General features: G+C 35.3%; 1 protein-coding gene across 3 annotated transcripts in view; it reads left to right on the top strand.

Moving 5' to 3' along the window:
- NUP35 (nucleoporin 35) overlaps window positions 1-17,436 on the top strand; it is a 40,211-nt gene extending 22,775 nt beyond the window's left edge. For all 3 annotated transcript variants that reach the window (XM_082690190.1, XM_082690189.1, XM_082690191.1), the window contains 5 exons: window positions 9,622-9,763; window positions 12,532-12,601; window positions 13,943-14,071; window positions 15,121-15,285; window positions 16,781-17,436. In XM_082690190.1, the coding sequence (XP_082546316.1) occupies window positions 9,622-9,763; window positions 12,532-12,601; window positions 13,943-14,071; window positions 15,121-15,285; window positions 16,781-16,858 (584 nt within the window). In that variant the 3' untranslated portion in view covers window positions 16,859-17,436. The remainder of the gene's footprint in view (window positions 1-9,621; window positions 9,764-12,531; window positions 12,602-13,942; window positions 14,072-15,120; window positions 15,286-16,780) is intronic.
- Window positions 17,437-18,512: the final 1,076 nt, after the last annotated feature.

Below are 18,512 nucleotides of genomic sequence, written 5' to 3'. Positions count from 1 at the left end.
TTCCACGTTCCTGTGTTCTCAAAACCTGAGACTTTCTAGAAGGACTGTCATTGGGTGTCTGACAGGGCTTAAGGATGAATGCAAGTGTTCATTTCATGGTGTTTGATTGGTGTTGTTTTATCCATTGTTTAATACACTCTTGGGTACAATGAGTTTGTTATCTAAAAAGTCTGAGGAAACATTCTCCCCCAGATTGCCTGTACTTCACATGCCAGTTGCAAATTTGGAGGTCCCCAAGACTGCCCTCAGTTCAGACCAGTTGGCTATAAATGCAGGGATTTCTCAAACCTCTTAAGGTTTGATAATTCACTAGAAAGACTCAGATCCCACTGAAAATGCTATATGCTTAAGGTTACAGTTTTATTATAGCAAAGTAGTATAAATTAGAGCCAAAGAAAGATGCATAGGGTGAAGTCTAGGAGAGTTCCAAACATGAAGCTTCCATGATGTGTTACTCTCCTAACATTATTATGTGGTGCTTATACATGCAATATTGCTAGCTAGGCAAGATCACTGAAGCCTTCATGTCCAGGGCTTTTATTGGAGTTTCATAAACATGATTATAAACATAAACATGATTGAGTCATTGATCAAGTAGCTAAAATCAGTCTCCATTCCCCTCCTCTGCCTACAGGTGGGATGATAGCATGTGGCTCAAAGCTCCAACCAGAATCACATGGTTGGTCTTTATGGTGTGATCTGTCCCCAGCCTGAGCCACCTTGTTAGCATAAATTATCAAGTGCTCTTGAGAGGTGTGGGTGAATAACAGAAACACTCCTGTCTCTGGGAAAATTCCCAGGGTTTAGAGGTTACCTCCAGAAACTGAACAAAGGCCAGAACTCTCTTTGGTCTGAGGCCAAATTCTTTAGTACACATTGTGCTACTTTGTTTCATGGTAAAAAGGAATCTTTTTTTACAAGGAATCTTTTTCCCAAGTTTTATATGCCATGTATCTGTTTAAGATTTACCGCTCTTTTTATCCCTTGTTTTCATTTATGTTAGTGACCTATTTTGAAATAATTGAATGTATTCTTTAATTGAAGACATTTCATAAAGGCTAATAAGGTCTTTTGCCCTCTACTTCAATTTGATCTTTATGGAGGGGTGTTTGAATAGTGATTTACCAAGGGAGACACATTATAGTCCCAATTTGATGTGGTTTGATAGGTGCACTTTATTTTCATCTTATAAAGCTTAGCATGTGGGTACCAGAAGTCTGATTGAAAGGAAGTAAAATCAGTGGAGCAATTAAACATTAACAAGGTGGGGGGCAATTATGCTAAAGTTATGTAAATAGTTTTAGATTATGTATAAGTAATTACATTTTTCAGAGTAGTTGACAGGGCAAAAATTAGATTGCTTATTCGTTTGAGACTTAATTTTGATTTGTTTTATTTTTAAAGGTCATAATGGTTGTCTCATTTTGAGCTTTCATTTAATTTCTTGCTTGAAGGTTATTACATGATGTAGCATTACTAAATTTAACATTTTTAATGGTAGTACACATAAAAAATTGGAATTGGCTTTAGATTTTATATTAAAATGCCTTTTATTATCTTTTATATGTTAGAGGCATGTCTTTGTAGTAGGAACTAAATTTATTTAAGAGTATCTTTCGTGTGCTTTTGCTTATTTCCTAAAGGGATAGTTGTTAAGTTAGTTGATAGGCAGATAATTGTCAAAGTAGTGTGTTCCATTTTAAATTGGCCTCATTTTCTTTTCTTTTATTTTTTTAAAGATTTTACTTATTTATTTGACAGAGAGAGATCACAAGTAGGCAGAGAGGCAAGCAGAGAGAGAGAGAGGAGGAAGCAGGCTCCCCGCCGAGCAAAGAGCCCAATGTGGGACTCGATCCCAGGACCCTGAGATCATGACCTGAGCCGAAGGCAGCGGCCTAACCCACTGAGCCACCCAGGCGCCCCTAAATTGTCCTCATTTTAAAAATACGTTGTGCAGGGGCACCTGGGTGGCTCAGTGGGTTAGGCCGCTGCCTTCGGCTCAGGTCATGATCTCAGGGTCCTGGGATCGAGTCCCACATTGGGCTCTTTGCTCGGCAGGGAGCCTGCTTCCCTCTCTCTCTCTCTGCTTGCCTCTCTGCCTACTTGTGATCTCTCTCTGTCAAATAAATAAAATCTTTAAAAAAAAAATACGTTGTGCGTCTGAGCTGATGAGGAAAAAGAATAATTGTTAAATGTATCATATAATGTATGTAGTTTGACTTTTTTCAATAAATTGCAGTTTGTTTCTTAAACATGAATTTGGTTAGATAAATCTGTAAGACTGACCAGTGTAATATACTGAGATTCCATTTCCTTCTTGTATACCTTTTTGTTTTCTCTAGAGTTAATAATGATTACATATCTTCACTTGCTGATTGCTTTTATAAAAAATATTTGAGTATTCATTTTTCAAGCTTTCTGGCTACTGAGCTGTTTTTTGTTAACCTGGTTACTTGATGACTGAACGTAAGCAGTTGGTCTTGAGCATCTTCCCTTGTTTTCTAGTGGTGCCTAAAACAGTGTTCTGAATTAAGTAGATGCTTTAATAATGCCTTTAGATCTAGGGTGATTGAAATCTATTTTTTTATGAAAGGCTACGTTACTAGGTTAAATTAGATTAATTATGGTTTTCTAAATTTGAGTCCAAATGAAGTATATGGATTCAAGTTGTATGGCCTAATAAAGAGTGAAGAATTTTTGAATCTTTAGGTGACTTTATTTTTTCTTCTTTTTAGTTAGAATCACGTGATTGCATTATAGTTTTTACTTAATTGATAACTTTAACTTTTGATCCTGTTGAGGGTATAGTTTTGATTTGGTACCATCTGGAGTAGAGAGTTGGACATCATTCCTGGAAGTCTTTTAGATTTGACTCTGAATATAGTTGTGCCTTTAATGTAGAAGAATGGTTGTACCAAGTACATCTTTTATATTGAAGTTCTTTATTGTTAAAACAGTTAACTTTTGTGAGTTCTTATCTACCACTGTTTTGTTTGGTATTGGAGTAACAGTTAAGTCTTACGGATATAATAAGTAAGGGAAATCTTTATTACAAGTTTGAGATACAGTTGACATAAAACGTGTAAGTTTAAGATATACAGTGTGTTTATCTGACCTACATATATTACAGAATGACTACGGTGTAAGCTTTCAAGTATATAATATGATATTATTAACAATAATCACCATAGTGTTCTTTACCTCCTCAGAACTTATTCATACTGTGACTGGAAGTTTGTACCCTTTGACTAACATCTGCTCATGTTGTGCAGCCCCCGGGCCACAGTAACCACTACTCTCTTACTCTGAGCTTCTTTTTACATTCCACATAAAGTGAGGACTTTTTTACATTCCACATAAAAGTGAGATCATACAGTATTTGTCTTTTCTTTGTCTGACTTTCTTCACTTAACATCATGCACATCATCCTCGGGGTCTATCCTTGTTTTGCAGATGGCAGGATTTCCCTCTTCTCATGGCCGAAAAACATCTGTGGCATATATGTACCACCCCTTCTTTATCCATTCATCCACTGAAGGACACTTTGATTGTTGCTGTATCTTGGCTATTGTGAGTAATGCTGCAAGAAACATGGGAGTGCAGAAACCATTTTGGGATCTTATTTCCATTTACTTTGGAGACGTACCCAGAAGTGGGATTGCTGGATCATATGGTAGTGCTATTTTTAATTTTTGAGGCACCTCCATACAGTTTTCCGTAGTGGCTGTACCAATTTATATTCCCACCAGCAGTGTATAAGGATTTCCTTTTCTTCAAATCCTTGACAGCACTTAGTACCTGCTTTCTCATGATAGCCTTTCTAAAAGTGTGAGGTGACATCTCAGTGTGGTTTTGATTTCCATTTCCCTGATGATTAATGATTTTGAGCACTATTTTTGGTACCTGTTGGCTATATGTCTCTTCTTTGGAAAAATGTTACTCAGTTCCTCTGCTGATTTTTTTTTTCTTTTTAACAAATTACTATTATTTTTTTTTGTGTGCTGTTTGAGTTGTATGAGTTCCTTATATGTTTTGGAGAGTAACCCCTATCAGATACATGGTTTACAAATATTTTCTTCCATTCTGTATGTTGCCTTTTCATCTTGTTGATGATTTTATAGATGGCTTTGATAAGTATGGACTTTAACAATATTAGTTCTTCCTATCTGTGAGCATGGGATATCTTTCCATTTGTTTGTCTTTAGTTTCTTTTATCAAAGTCTTGTGGTTTTCAGTATAAAATCTTACACCTCCTTGGTTGATTTTATTCCTGTGTTTTGTATTGTTCTTGATGGTTTTTTAAAAGGGGATTGTCTTATTTATTTCTTTTTTAGTTATTTTGTTGTTAGGCTATAGAAATGCAGCTGATTTCTGAATGATTTTGTATCCTGCAACTTTATTGAATCCATTAATTAGTTATAAAAGTTTTTTGGTGGAGTCTTTAAGATTTTTCCATGTTTGAGATCATTTTATGTGCAAAAACAGTTTAGCAGCTTTCTTTCCAATTTGGATGCCTTTTATTTTATTTTATTTTATTTTATTTATTTTATTTTATTTTTTTCTTGCTTGGTTGCTCTGGATAGGACTTCAGTAATATGTCAGAAGGAGTGGCAGGTGGGCACCCTTCTTCCTGATTTTAGAGGAAAAATTTTCCACCTTTCACCATTGAGTATGATGTCAAATGTGGGCTAGACATAATATGGCCTTTTAAAATTATCCTCCTATACCCAGGTGTTCAGCATTTTTATCATGAGAGGAGGTATTTTTGTCAGTAGTTTTTTTGCATCTGCTGATGATCATCTGATCTTAATCTGGCTTTTGTGTGAGAAAAATGCCTGGCCTTATAAAATGGAAATTAACATTTATTGAACCATGTTTAACATGCTCTTTCAGTTATTTAAATTATGTTGGATAGGTGTTTTTTTAATATATACATATATATATGTATATATATGTTTGTGTTCCTCATATATAGAATGCAGAAGGTAGGTTATATCTCATAGAATTGCTTTTAGTATTAAATATGAATACATGTAAAGAATATGTACGAGCACCTTGAATGTAGTGTAAGTGCTCAGTACTTGTTAGCAATTATCGTTGATATTGTTATTGTTTTTATTTTTGTTGTAATATTTGGGAAGTGAGGTTTGATTACTTGTTCTAGTTGTGACAGTAAGTAATAGAACATGTGAACTAACTACAAACCCATTTGTTATCTTCCCTCTCATTTTCCCATAATGCTATCAAGGTGAATGATTAGTTCAGGGCTAGCAACACTAGCCTTCTGCCATCCAGTCCAGTCCTCTTCCTGGCTCCTAACGCAATCTCCTGTTGCTTTTCAAAAAAGCAAGATGTTATACTCCTCCTCCCCCATACATTAAAAGATACTTTTATGTATTTCTGTAATTCACTAGCAGTTGGAACATGAGAAACTAAAATAAAATAATAACACAGAGGACATTGGGAGATGGAGAGGAGGAGTGAGTTGGGGGAAATTGGAAGGGGAGACAAACCATGAGAGACTGTGGACTCTGAGAAACAAACTGAGGGTTTTGGAGGGGATGGAGGTGGGGGTTGGGTGAGCCTGGTGGTAGGTATTAAGGAGATCATGTATTGCGTGGAGCACTGGGTGAGGTGCTTAAGCAATGAATTTTGGAACACAAACACATAAAAATAAAATTAAATTTAAAAAATAAAATAAAATAATAATATACCAAAATAAAATTTGAGGGGTTGCTTAGGTTTTTTTTTCTTTTAAAAATTTAGTTTGAACTTTTGAGTGTTGTATCTGGAGAGTAACTTGACTCTCCAATACTACTTTGTTGTGAATTAACAGTGTGTCACTGTGACTTGTCATTGAATATGTTTGTTTGATAAGAGAAATTCTTTTTGTATGCTTCTGAGAAAATCATTCTGTATTCATAAATAGGAAATCAATGAATAGGAAAACTCAGTTGCCCTTTTTAAATCTCAGCTTTGGATGTGAATAACTTTATTACCTCTCATTAATCAAGCATTTTTAAGGTATATAGGATATACTCAACCCAGGATCAGCATTTACCAAAATATGAAGGTAAAATGTGGTCATTATAGGAGATTTGGGATTGAATAAAGTTAAAAATATTTCTTTATTCAGTAATCTTTCAGAGTTTTTTACGTGAATTGTAAATATCCCATCAGGATAATATAGTATATGGCCTTTTATAAAACTTAACACAGTAGCTTTATATCCCCCCTTTTTTGTTTTTTTAAGAGTGTGCTTTCAGAGCTCCATTCGACTACAAATACTTTGAAATGATTTAGGTTGATTTTTCAACTCAATTGGGAATTCAGGACAAATGACTAGGCAGCAGATACTAGAATGTATTGAGCAGAGAGCCTCAAAATCACTAAACGTGGATTGTGAATCATGCACAACGCCCTGTAGTTGTTCTTAGATTTTTTAGTTTCAGGGTCCTTAATACTCTTAAAAAAAAAAAAAAGAAGAAAAAGATTTATTTGTTACTTTAGAGAGAGAGCGTGTGGGGAGAGGGGCAGAGGGAGAGAAAGAATCCTCAAGCAGATTCCTTGTTGAGCCCAGCTCCTGACTCAGGGCTTCATTTCACCACCCTGAGATCTTGACCTGAGCTTAAATCAAGAGTCAGATTCTCAACTGACTGAGCCACTTAGGTGCCCCTTGGGTCCTTAATACATTCTTAAAAATTGAAGCCCAGAGCTTTTGGATTATAGCTATTTATATTTACCGTATTAGAAATTAAAACTGTTTTATAGTATTATTCATTTAAAAATAATTTGTTTCCATGGGGCACCTGGGTGGCTCAGTGGTTTAAGCTGCTGTCTTCGGCTCAGATCATGATCTCATGGTCTTGGGATTGAGTCCCGCATCGGGCTCTCTGCTCAGCAGGGAATCTGCTTCCCTTCCTCTCTCTCTGCCTGCCTCTCCATCTACTTGTGATTTCTCTCTGTCAAATAAATAAATAAAATCTTTAAAAAAAATAATAATTTGTTTCCAATAAACATAAATAACCTTTTTTAAAAGTAAAAATAACTTTCAATAAGAAAAGATTCTCATGGGATGCCTGGGTGACTCAGTTGGTTGAGCAGCTGCCTTCGGCTCAGGTCATGATCCTAGCGTCCTGGGATGGAGTCCCACATCGGGCTCCTTGCTCAGCGGGGAGCCTGCCCTCTGCCTCTGCCTGCCATTCTGTCTGCCTGTGCTCGCTCTCTCCCCCCCTCTCTCTGATAAATAAATAAAATCTTAAAAAAAAAAAAAAGAAAAGAAAAGATTCTCATGAGAATAGTGACATTGCTTTGTGCTTTTTAAATTTTAATGTCTGGCTTAAGATACAGCTGAATTCAAAATTTTACTTAATTGTGGAATTACTTAATAATTGTGGAATTACTTAATAATTGTGGAATTACCTAATAATAACATGGAGGACATTAGGAAAAGGAAAGGAAAAAGTGAATTGGGGGAAGTTGGAGGGGGAGACAAAGCATGGGAGACTGTGGACTCTGAGAAATAAATTGAGGGTTTTAGAAGGGAGGGAGGTGGAGGGATGGGTCAGCCTGGTAGCGGGTATTAAGGAGAGCACATATCGCATGAAGCACTGGGTGTGGTACATAAGCAATGAATCTTAGAACACTGAAAAAACAAAATAAAATTTTAAAAAATTCCTTAAATTGAAAAAAAATGAGATAAAGCTGAATTCTCCTGTCTGCTTCTGTATATTTAGTCTCCATTGATTGAATCGCATTAAGTATCCTCTGGAAGGGTCCACTAGTCCACTATATACTCGTGAGAGAGTGAGGATATAAAGGCAAATGAAACCTTAAATGACTATGAAAAACATTTTGACTTGGCTGGTTTTATGAGAGGGGTCATCGGGAGCTCTGGGTCTCCAGTGCACACTGTAGAACTGCTCCTATAGTAAATAAGTGTTAACTAGATTGTTTCCCAAGAGCTCATACTTCAAATTTGGATGGCTTAGATTGGAATTCCAGCTGCCATCCTGGACATTATTTAACATCCCCTGTTTCCTAAAATTGTTAAGTGGAGTTATAATAGGACCCATCTTATTGTTAGAATCAAATAAAATTGTGCATGTGAAAAATGATATAAATACTCTTAATAAAATGCTGTTTATTTATTTCAAGATTTTTGTCCTGTTACATCACTTCTGTTCACAATTTTCCATTGACTTCCCAACTCATTTGAGGTGAAATCCAGAAGCTTTATTTATAGTGGGTTACAAAGTTTTTTTTTTTTTTTTCAATCATCTGACTTCTTGTTAGCTCTCTGTTCATACACTTGTTTTGACCTCAGATGCCCCTCCTCACTGTGCAAATACTGGTTTTCTTACTGTTCATCAAACACCAGTCATATCCTTTCTCAGGGCTTTTATACATGATATTATCTCCAGTAACATTTACTTCTTCAGGTACTGGCATGTTTCTCATCCTCCATTTCTATCGGGGTTTGGTTTAATGGCATCTCAGTGAAATCTTTTTTTCATTTAATTCTTCCATGCGTGATATTATATATACTTCCTGTCTCCCTTCTCTGCTCTATTTATTTTTCTGTAGGAGTTTCTGTTTTCTAACATACTTTATTTATTTGTTTTTCTCTCTTCCACTAGAATTTAAGTTCTGTTAGAGATAGGTGGGTTTTTTTTGGGCTGGGGGAGCATTGACTAACATGTTCACTTCTTTTTTTTTTTTTTTTTTTTTTTTTTTGTTAAGAGAGCATGAGCTAGGATGGGGAGGGACTCAGGAATAGGGAAAGAGAATTCCAAGCAGGCTCTGTGTCCACCATGGAGCCCATCATGGGGCTTGATCTCACCACCCTGAAATCATGACCTGAGCTGAAAACAAAAGTCAGATGCTTAACCGATTGAGCCACCCGGTTTTTCTGAAAAAAAATTTTTTTGTTTGAGTGAATCATTACTACTCCAAAGATGAAAGAATAATCTCTGCTTCTCAGAAATGTGTGGTCTCAGTGAGACAATACCTTTGAAATAAAATGAACATGTAAAGCATTTGGCTTGACATTTTGGACATGTAGCAGTAATCATTAATTGGTAGCTATTATTGAGGGATAAGCAAAGAACAGAACTAGACATTTCAGATAGAAATGACCTGAATATAAAAGAAAACTGCATTTACATCTCAGGAGCTAGGGTAGAAACTTTTTAGGGGAACATTGAAAAAATAGGTTGAAATTATATTTTGGAGGCCAAGGCATTTGGATTTTTCTGTAAGTCACAAGTTATTGCATATTTTTAAGGAACTGGTGCTGTGATGAAAGTGGTAGGTTTGGAAAATGAATGCAAATAGAAGTCCTTGAGGTTGATTTGAGATCCTTCTTGTGTGGGCTTAACTGGAAATTAAAACATTAGCAAATTTATAATAAAACTTCTGTAAAATCATAAATTAGGCTCAGTTATTAGTGAGCTTTGACATTATATGGTAATATAAAATTTTCATATGGTTACAGTTGTATATTTTGAACTATATATGCAATTGCCAGTTTTTAATGTACTTTTTCATTTAAAACTGAGAGCTTTGATTTAAAATAAGAAGTTTATATTGGTAACTAACTTACTAAATATACTAATATAGGACAAAGTGTGTTTAGTCCAGCAAACATTGGTCAACCACGAAAGACAACATTATCTCCTGCACAGTTGGATCCTTTTTATACTCAAGGAGATTCTCTGACTTCTGAAGATCACCTCGATGACACTTGGGTGACTGTGTTTGGGTAAGGTTTCAGTATCATTTACCTTTCCAAAACAAAAAAGGAACCAAAAAAAAAAAACCTGTCTCCAGCATTTATAATAAACATACCAAAAAAGGGGGGGGGGGATTGCACAGCAAATGCTCATATACTTACCACCTGACTTCTACAGTTGTTAATATTTTACTTAAATTCATTTTATCTTTCATTAATCATCTCTTTTTGTTGGTACATTTCAGAATCAGTTGCACACTTCACTAGAAATTAATCACCCTGACACTTCAGAGTGTGTATTATTACTATTATTTTTTTAATTTTAATTTTAATTTATTTTTTTAGAGAGGAAGGGGGAGGGACAGAGGGAGAGAGGGAGAGAGAGTATCTTAAGTGAGCTCCATTCTCACTGCCAAGCCTGATGCGGGGCTCTATCTCACAACCCTGAGATCATGACCTGAGCTGAAATCAGGAGTCAGTCACTTAACTGACTGAGTCTCGCAGGTGCCCCCAGCATGCACATTATTAACTAGTGTTCAGTATTTGTGTATAGTTCTTTTTAATTATTTGTTTGCCACTTCTCTTACTCTTTTCATTTAAGCATATTTGCTGGGTAATGGAACAAGATTGCCTCTTTAGACTTAGGAAGCTCCTTTCTTTGTAGTGGTTATTACTCTGCTTATATTGGACTTAACCAGTTTGGAATTATCAAATTGAATTTCATTTGTATATGTACATACTATGTCACAAGGTTGGTACTTTATAGTTACAGGATACTGAGTATTAATAGAAGTTGTACATGACAGCCCTGGATGCATTCAGAATGTGTATTATTACTATTATTTTAATTTTAATTTTAATTTTTTTTTTTTTTTAGAGAGGAAAGGTATAGGATTTTAGATTAAGAAAGAGTACTTTTAGGCATTTGGAGATCATACTGCATCATCTATAGATGAGAAAACTGATTAAGTGATTTATTCAGATTAAGTGATTTATTCAGAGGTTTACATCTAGTTATTAGTAAAGTGTCAGCAAAAAACCTTAGGTCCTTTGATTTTTAAGCTGTTATTGTTCATAACATACTATGTAAGGTTTGTTTCTGAAAGTGTGAAATGTCATACTGATATTGAGTTTTACTGTATTTAGTTTTGGGGTTAAAAAGTAGAAAAATAACACGAGCTTCTTGAAGAACAGTGCTTAGTAAATGTTAGTGTTATATATTTTAAATTTAAAAATTCAAAGGAATGTGTAAGAATCTACAATGAAAACTTTTCTTTCCTACTTTTTTACCCAGCTACAGTTTTTCTCCCCTTTAAGGCAATATCTACCACCTGTTTGTTGTGTAACCTTCCATAGAGATTCTATGTGTTATTGATCCTGTTATGTAAAAAATTGGGATCGTCTCATTCTCCAGAAAGCCCATACTTAGCTCATATTCTCTCATGATGTGGCTATGTTTTTGAGCTTGAATGTCCACTCCCAAGTTTTTGAGACTCAATAGTAATGGTGTCACTTTTAAGATTCTTCAGTATTTGAATGAATTACTTGAAGCTCTTCTGCTAGTCTTTTTTTTTTTTAAATTTTTAAGATAAACACTTTCCTGCCTATGAATCTTCTGTTTGTTTTATGTTTTAGTAAACCTCTATATGAGTTGGATTGCAATAACTAAAACGTTTTCTTCTAAGGGATAAAATATTTTGATCATTTATAGGGTAGTACATCTAAAATATGTATGTTCTTTCTTTGATAATTTAACTTTTTTCCTGTTGACTCAGAGTTATCATGAAATATCATTCATTGTTTTAGGTGGTGTTTTTGTAGGTTATTGGAATATTTCCATTCAAAGTGGTCCTAGAGTCTTAGAATTACATTTTATTTTTCAAGTACCTCCCTCACTTGCAACCATTATTTTTCTTTCATTTTTATTTTCTTAGCTCTGCTTTGTAGGCACTTAGCCTTATTTGTTGCTTTTCTTTGAGGAAAGAAATCTTATATCCAAACATATATAACATAAAATAAAATTTCAGTCCTGAATGCAGTATTTTACTCACATACATTATAATATGTGGAATTTCTCATCTATTTTTGTGACTCAGATTTGTTTTCCTTGGGTTCTTATCCAAGGTCTCAATAACTAAAGCAACTGGTTAAGGAAACTCCAGGTTTTCAATTTAAAATAGCTTTATTGTTTGGACTATAAAAGTAATGTCTGATAAAATATTTAAATCATATAAAACTTTATAAAGAAGAAAATAAAAATCACAGTTTTTTAAGATTTTTGGCTATTAAAACCTTGGCAACCATCCTTTTAAATGTTTCTGTACCATTGATACTGGTACTGACTTTCATTTTTGTTTCAGAACTAAATTTCTGAATTCTTAGTTGGAGCTCAGTATATAATTATATAATTTAAAATTCTTTTCCTTTTAATAACTGTAGTATACCTCAGTATTTCACACACATACACACATGCTCACACACCCTTGTAAAATATATACAGAGCTGCAACATTATAGTTCTTTCCTGTGTGGGGTGGTAATGGCAGTGGGAATGGAATTTTAGAGATTGCATAGATGGAATCTGAGGATGGAGAAGGGCTGAGTCAAAACTAATTTTAACATACTTGCTTTTGGGTGATAAGCAATAACAGATTTAACTGTAGGGGGGAAACAGTGATCAGGGATTTCCTATTAATATTCTAGTCTGTTAGGGGAACTTACCTTGAAACAACTTATAAGTATGGTAATTTCCATTTGTATTTATTATGGAAGTTGACTCTTTGGACAATTCTTTTTCAGGTTTCCTCAAGCATCTGCTTCCTATATATTATTACAGTTTGCACAGTATGGGAATATCTTAAAACATGTGGTAAGGCTTACTTCTTTTCAGTTCAAGATTTAGTCTGAAGAAATATAAGCTGTGAATTGAGGGAAACTGCTGCTGAATATTGTCTGCTTTTTCCAAACTTTCTCTTTTTTTTCTTTTTTTTTAAGTTTTCATTGAATACATGTGTTGAAGTCTAGAAGGCTAGAAGTTGCATAGTAGTTGATAAAAAGGGATAAAGAGAGAAGATAAGCAGGAGAGTGAGAATTTCAGGCTCCACCCCCCTCCCCCCGCTGTTTTTTTTTTAATAGTTCACAGTTTCTTAACAAAAATTATGCCAAATATTACATTACTTTCTTCCAGTATGAGCTTGTTTTATTGGAGATAAAAGAAAAGAGAGAAGTTCCTGATTTACAGAGTTCTTAGGGCTTTTTTAGCTTCTAGAGAACTTTTTTGAAAAAGAATCTAGCTTGCTTTATCTTGTGTATAACAAGTTATAAATAACAAATCTTTCTTCTGTTACCAGGGATTGACTTATTTCAATTCCTACAGAAAATAAGATTGATGAATACAATTTTTAAAAACTTGATAGTGAGTGTTAATAAGCCCTATTTGTAAGCAACAGTTATCTTTTGAGAATTAACCTTACTTTTGGAGATATTTGCAACATACCCCTTTTCTTTTTTTTTAAGATTCTATCGAGCCCCACATGGGACTTCATTCTAGGACCCTAAGGTCATGACCAGAGGCAAAAACCAAGAGTTGGATGCAGAACTAACTGAGGCACCTGGGTGCCCCAATATTTGCCACATATTCTTTATAGTAGAGAATTGGGAGCTAGGTAGAAATTACTGAAATTGTTTAATTGGTGGGGGGGTGCCTGGGTGGCTTATTTTGTTAAGCGTTTGCCTTAGGCTTGGGTCATGATTCTGGGGTCCTGGGATCAAGCTCTGTGTCAGGCTCCCTGCTCAGCAGGGTGTCTGCTTCTCTCTCTACCCCTGCTCCTCCATCCCGCTCATGCTCTCTCTTTTTCACTCACTCTCAAATAAATAAAATCTTAAAAAAAATTAATAGGGTTTTTGTTGAATCTTAGCATACAGCTTATTATGGGACATCTTTTTTTTTTTTAAAAGATTTTATTTATTCACAGAGAGAGGGAGATTACAGAGGGAGAGTGAGAGGGAGAAGCAGACTCCCTGCTGAGCAGGGAGCCCAAAGTGGGGCTAGATCCCAGGAGCCTGGGATCATCACCCAACCGAAGGCAGATGCTTAACTGATGAGCTACCCAGGTGCCCCTATATTTTCATATATTTGTATCTTTTAATAGGATTCATTTTTTAGGTTTTATATATTTTTTGTTTTAAGAGGCAACTTCATTCTTTGCAGATGTCTAACACAGGAAATTGGATGCATATTCGTTATCAATCTAAACTGCAGGCCCGGAAAGCCTTAAGCAAAGATGGGAGGATTTTTGGAGAGTCCATTATGATTGGTGTAAAGCCATGTATAGATAAAGTAAGTTATTACTGATGTAAGGAATATAAACTTAATCTCTATGAGGAGCACGAGTCTAAGCACTGACACTGACGGTTATGCCTCTTTGCTTCACTGTGCCCCTTTTTCTTGCGAAATGTGATGATGTTATAGTACTGTTTTCATGTGAAGCCAAAGATGTAGTCACAAGATTTTAGGATTTAGAGATAATCCTCACCAACCCCCTCATTTTACAGATAAAGAGGCCAAGGGTTCCTAAGTAACTTACAGAGTGGTTAAAGGTGAGACCTAGATTTTAGGTCTCATTTTCCTGTGCAAAGCAACATCAGATTCTTTAAATTCTTTAAGGGCTGCTGTTTCATAACAAAAGATTTCACAGGAATGGTTAACAAAATTAATTATTAAATGGCTGAAGCTTTTTATTAGTCATTTTTATTTTAAAATATTTTAAAACATGTATTTATATACCTATAAAATAATACTTAGCACAATTTATGCTTTCCTTTGTGGCTTATAAAATCATGATCATTCTTAAATAATTACACATAAACTTCTCTACTATGTACCAGGCATTGTGCTTGGTGTTTGTATACACACATTAATGCACAAAAGCGGGCATGGCTCATGTTCTTACAATCTGTGGTGGCCATGTAGTTATGTAATTACTATATTATGCTGTAACAGGTGTTTGTAGAGGCTAGAGGAGAATCTGGGATTCCTGGCTACTAAGTAACACTGGACTTTAGTCCTCCACCCACCCCAGGATTTCCTCAAGATTTTCTTCCTTGTGTGTTTTTTTTTCCTCATAGTATTTTTTAGAAGATTTTTACTCCTGTGAGTGTCTAGTTGTCCTGATCATGTTTGAGGTCATTGAAGTGAACTTTGCCTGAGTATTGTATCTCAAATACTAGCTAAGAAGCACATACTGTTTTATCAAGGCTAAAATTGAAAGATTAATTACATCAAAGAATTTATGCTCTTTTTAATAAAGTTTTCTTTTTAATTAGGATGTAATAGTGATAACATACTACATTTATAAACAGAGAAGTTCTTTATCTTTATTTCTCCAGAGTGTTATGGAAAACAATGACAGGTGTGCTTTATCATCTCCATCTCTAGCCTTTACACCACCAATCAAAACCTTAGGTACACCAACCCAACCTGGAAGTACTCCTAGGATTTCTACCATGAGACCTCTTGCTACAGCATACAAAGCTTCTACTAGTGACTATCAGGTATTTTAACAATTGAATAAAAAAGATATACTTCATTTATATATTTATTTATTAAACAATATACCTTAAAGGGTGAAGTGCCTAGCATGTTTAACCTTCTCATTGGATTGATTTGTATGCCATTTAATATTTCTTACTGAAGTGATTGCCTTGAAGAAATACCTATAAACTTTGCATTCTTAAATTTCCTAATTTAAACATTAGAATTTTGGCCAGTTGAAAACTTACATTAAATTTTGTAAAAAGTTACTTCGCCATTATTTAAAGCATTTTGAGAGTTTTAGTTTTCTCTAAGTTGTATTTGCATACGTTAAAAGTTTCTCTTGTGAACATCTCTGGCATGAGGAAATCTTTAAGACCCTTTTAAACTGAAAACTAAATCTAATGGTATCACAAAAGAAGAACCTCAGGTTGGAGTAGCTGTGGTTATCAGAGAAACCACTGACCAGCTCCCGTTTCAAAATTTCTCATTTCAAAAAGTTTAAAGGAAAAGTTCATTGCATTCATTGAAGAATGATCAAAGTATGACTCTCATTCAGTATGTTGTTATTGTCCCCTACTAAATTAACCGGGTTCTGAACTTGCCTAACCACAGACATTGGTCCTGAAACAGCAAGTAAAACACTTCATGCTTAAAATGACAAGCAGTGGCAAATTTAGTCTTTTGATTTCCCTTGAAATTTAGAGACTTAGAACTGTTTTTTTTCCTTAAGTTTTTTCTTTTCAACAGCATTTTTTTTTTAAAGATTATTTATTTATTTATTTGACAGAGAGAGAGAGAGAGAGAGAGAGGCAGAGTGGCAGAGTGGGAATACAAGCAGGTGGAGCAGGAGAGGGAGAAGCCGCTTCCTGCCGAGCAGGGAGTCCAATGCAAGGCTCAATCCCAGGTCCCTGGGATCATGACGTGAGCCGAAGGCAGCCACTTAATGACTGAGCCACCCAGGCGCCCTCAACAGTATTTTATTTTTAATTTTTTTTTTTTTTTTAAAGTAGACTCCATACCCAGTGTTGGGCTTAAAGCTTACAACCCTGAGATTAAGAATCACATGTTCTGCCCACTGAGCCAGCCTAAGCGCGCCTAAACCAGTATTTTAAAATCCTTATTTCCTGGGGGTGTCTGGATGGCTCAGTCAGTTAAGCATCCGACTTTCGATCTCAGCTCAGGTCTTGATCTCAAGGTCATGAGTTCAAGCCTTATGTTGGGCTCTATGCTGGGAGTGTAGCCTACTTAAAAAAAAAAAAATCTCTTGTAGCTTTAATGTTGTTTATTCAGTTTTCTGATACAAGGAGTAGATGTAATTTATCTTGCCAAAGGAATAAGATTTAGTCCTTTAAAGCATAAGGATGTTCTAACTAAATCCATATATTAGTCTTTAAATATACATTTCAGTACTACAAATGCATTTAACTGTTTGGCTCTTTTAAATTAGCTATTAATCTAGAATTGACTATGATCCTGAGGAAAATTTAACAATTATGTGTGTTTTTTTGATAGGTTATTTCTGACAGACAAACGCCAAAAAAAGATGAAAGTCTGGTATCCAAAGCAATGGAGTACATGTTCGGCTGGTAGCATAGTACAAGCTAAGAGCTCACCTACCGTGGAGGAGGCTGCTGCACTAAAACAGCAGAGTACTGCTGGCTTCCCTTTGGTTAGTTGTATAACCACTCAAGGCAGTACTGGGTAGCTATCTCGTACTTTCTTTAGAAGCCTTTTTCTTTAAGGATACAGCATATTTGTAGCTCGCACTTTAAAAGATGCTTGAGATACGTTTTAAAGAAACAAAAAGATCCCTGTAAGCAGGATTTTGTGCTTTCTGTGACAGTGCATGCTTAAGCACAAAAACTCAGCATTGATTACCGTAAATTATCTAATTGAATTTGTGGTGAAGCCTTGTAGTCTTCATGAGTTGGTGGGGTGAATTTCATGAAGGGTAACTGGTACAGCTCCTTCGGACAAGACACAAAGATTATAATAAATAATTTGAATTATGGTCTTTTAATTTAGATAGTATTTAATATTTTAATTATCCTTGTTTATGTATGTCCTGTCGTAGATTGTCATCCTTCAGTATTCTAAAACCAAAACAGTCTTTTTAAAAACTTACTAAAGTTTCTTGATAATAAACTTTGTCAATTATACATATTGAACCTTTTTTGTAAGTGATTTATTTAAAAAAATTTGAAGTGTTTGCTGAAATAGAGGAAATATGTTATGAGTCTCCACATACTTGTAATCATTAATATTTTGGCATTTGTTTCTTCTCTCCCCCTTTTGTTTAAAGCCTGTCTCAGATACAATGTCATTTTAATCTAAATACTTGAGGAGATATCAAAAAAGAACTATTCCACTTAAAACTATAGTATCAGTACCATACCTAACAGAATTAGTAATAGTTTCTTAGTATCTAATGTCTAGTCCATTTAAAAATTTCCCAGTTATCAGGGCACCTAGGTGGTTCAGTTGGTTAACTTTTGACTTCAGGTCAGGTCATTATCTCAGGGTCCTGGGATTGAGCCCTGCATTGGGCCACCCAGCAGGGAGTCCACTTGTCCCTTTGCCCCTTTACCAGTTTGTGTCCTGCGCTCTCTCTCTCAAATAAATAAAATCTTAAAAAAAAAAAAATCACAGTTATCTCCAAAATGTATTTATGGTTGGTTGGTTCAAATCAATGTCAAGAGTAGACGTATATGGTATATTTGGTTTGTGTGTGTGCGTGTGTGTGTTTAAGGTTTATTTATTTGAGAGAGACAGAGCAGAGGGAGAAGCTGAAGGAGAGGAAGACAAGCAAACTCCCTGCTGAGTGGGGATCCTGATGGGGGGCTCAGTCCCAGGACCTTGAGATCATGACCTGAGCTGAAATCAAGTCAGATGCTCAACCAACTGAGTTACCCAGGCATTCCTGGTGGTTTTGTTTTTAAAGTATCTTGAAATCTAAATTAGTTCTTGCTCTTTTCACACCATGACTACTTATTCTTTTTTTTTTTTTTTTAAGATTTTATTTACTTATTTGACAGACAGAAATCACAAGTAGGCAGAGAGAGAGGAGGAAGCAGGCTCTCCACAGACCAGAGAGCCCGATGCAGGGCTTGATCCCAGGACCCTGGGATCATGACCCAAGCCGAATGCAGAGGCTTTAACCTACTGAGCCACCCAGGCGCCCCCACACCATGACTTCTTGAAGGAACTGTGGAAGTTGCCTATAGAGTTTCATAGACTCAATTTG

Source organism: Mustela nivalis (genome assembly GCF_964662115.1).
Source record: "Mustela nivalis genome assembly, chromosome: 11".
NCBI classification, from domain to species: domain Eukaryota; kingdom Metazoa; phylum Chordata; class Mammalia; order Carnivora; family Mustelidae; genus Mustela; species Mustela nivalis.
The sequence above is the reverse complement of the archived record's forward strand: the minus strand, read 5'-3'. Positions and strand labels throughout refer to the sequence as shown.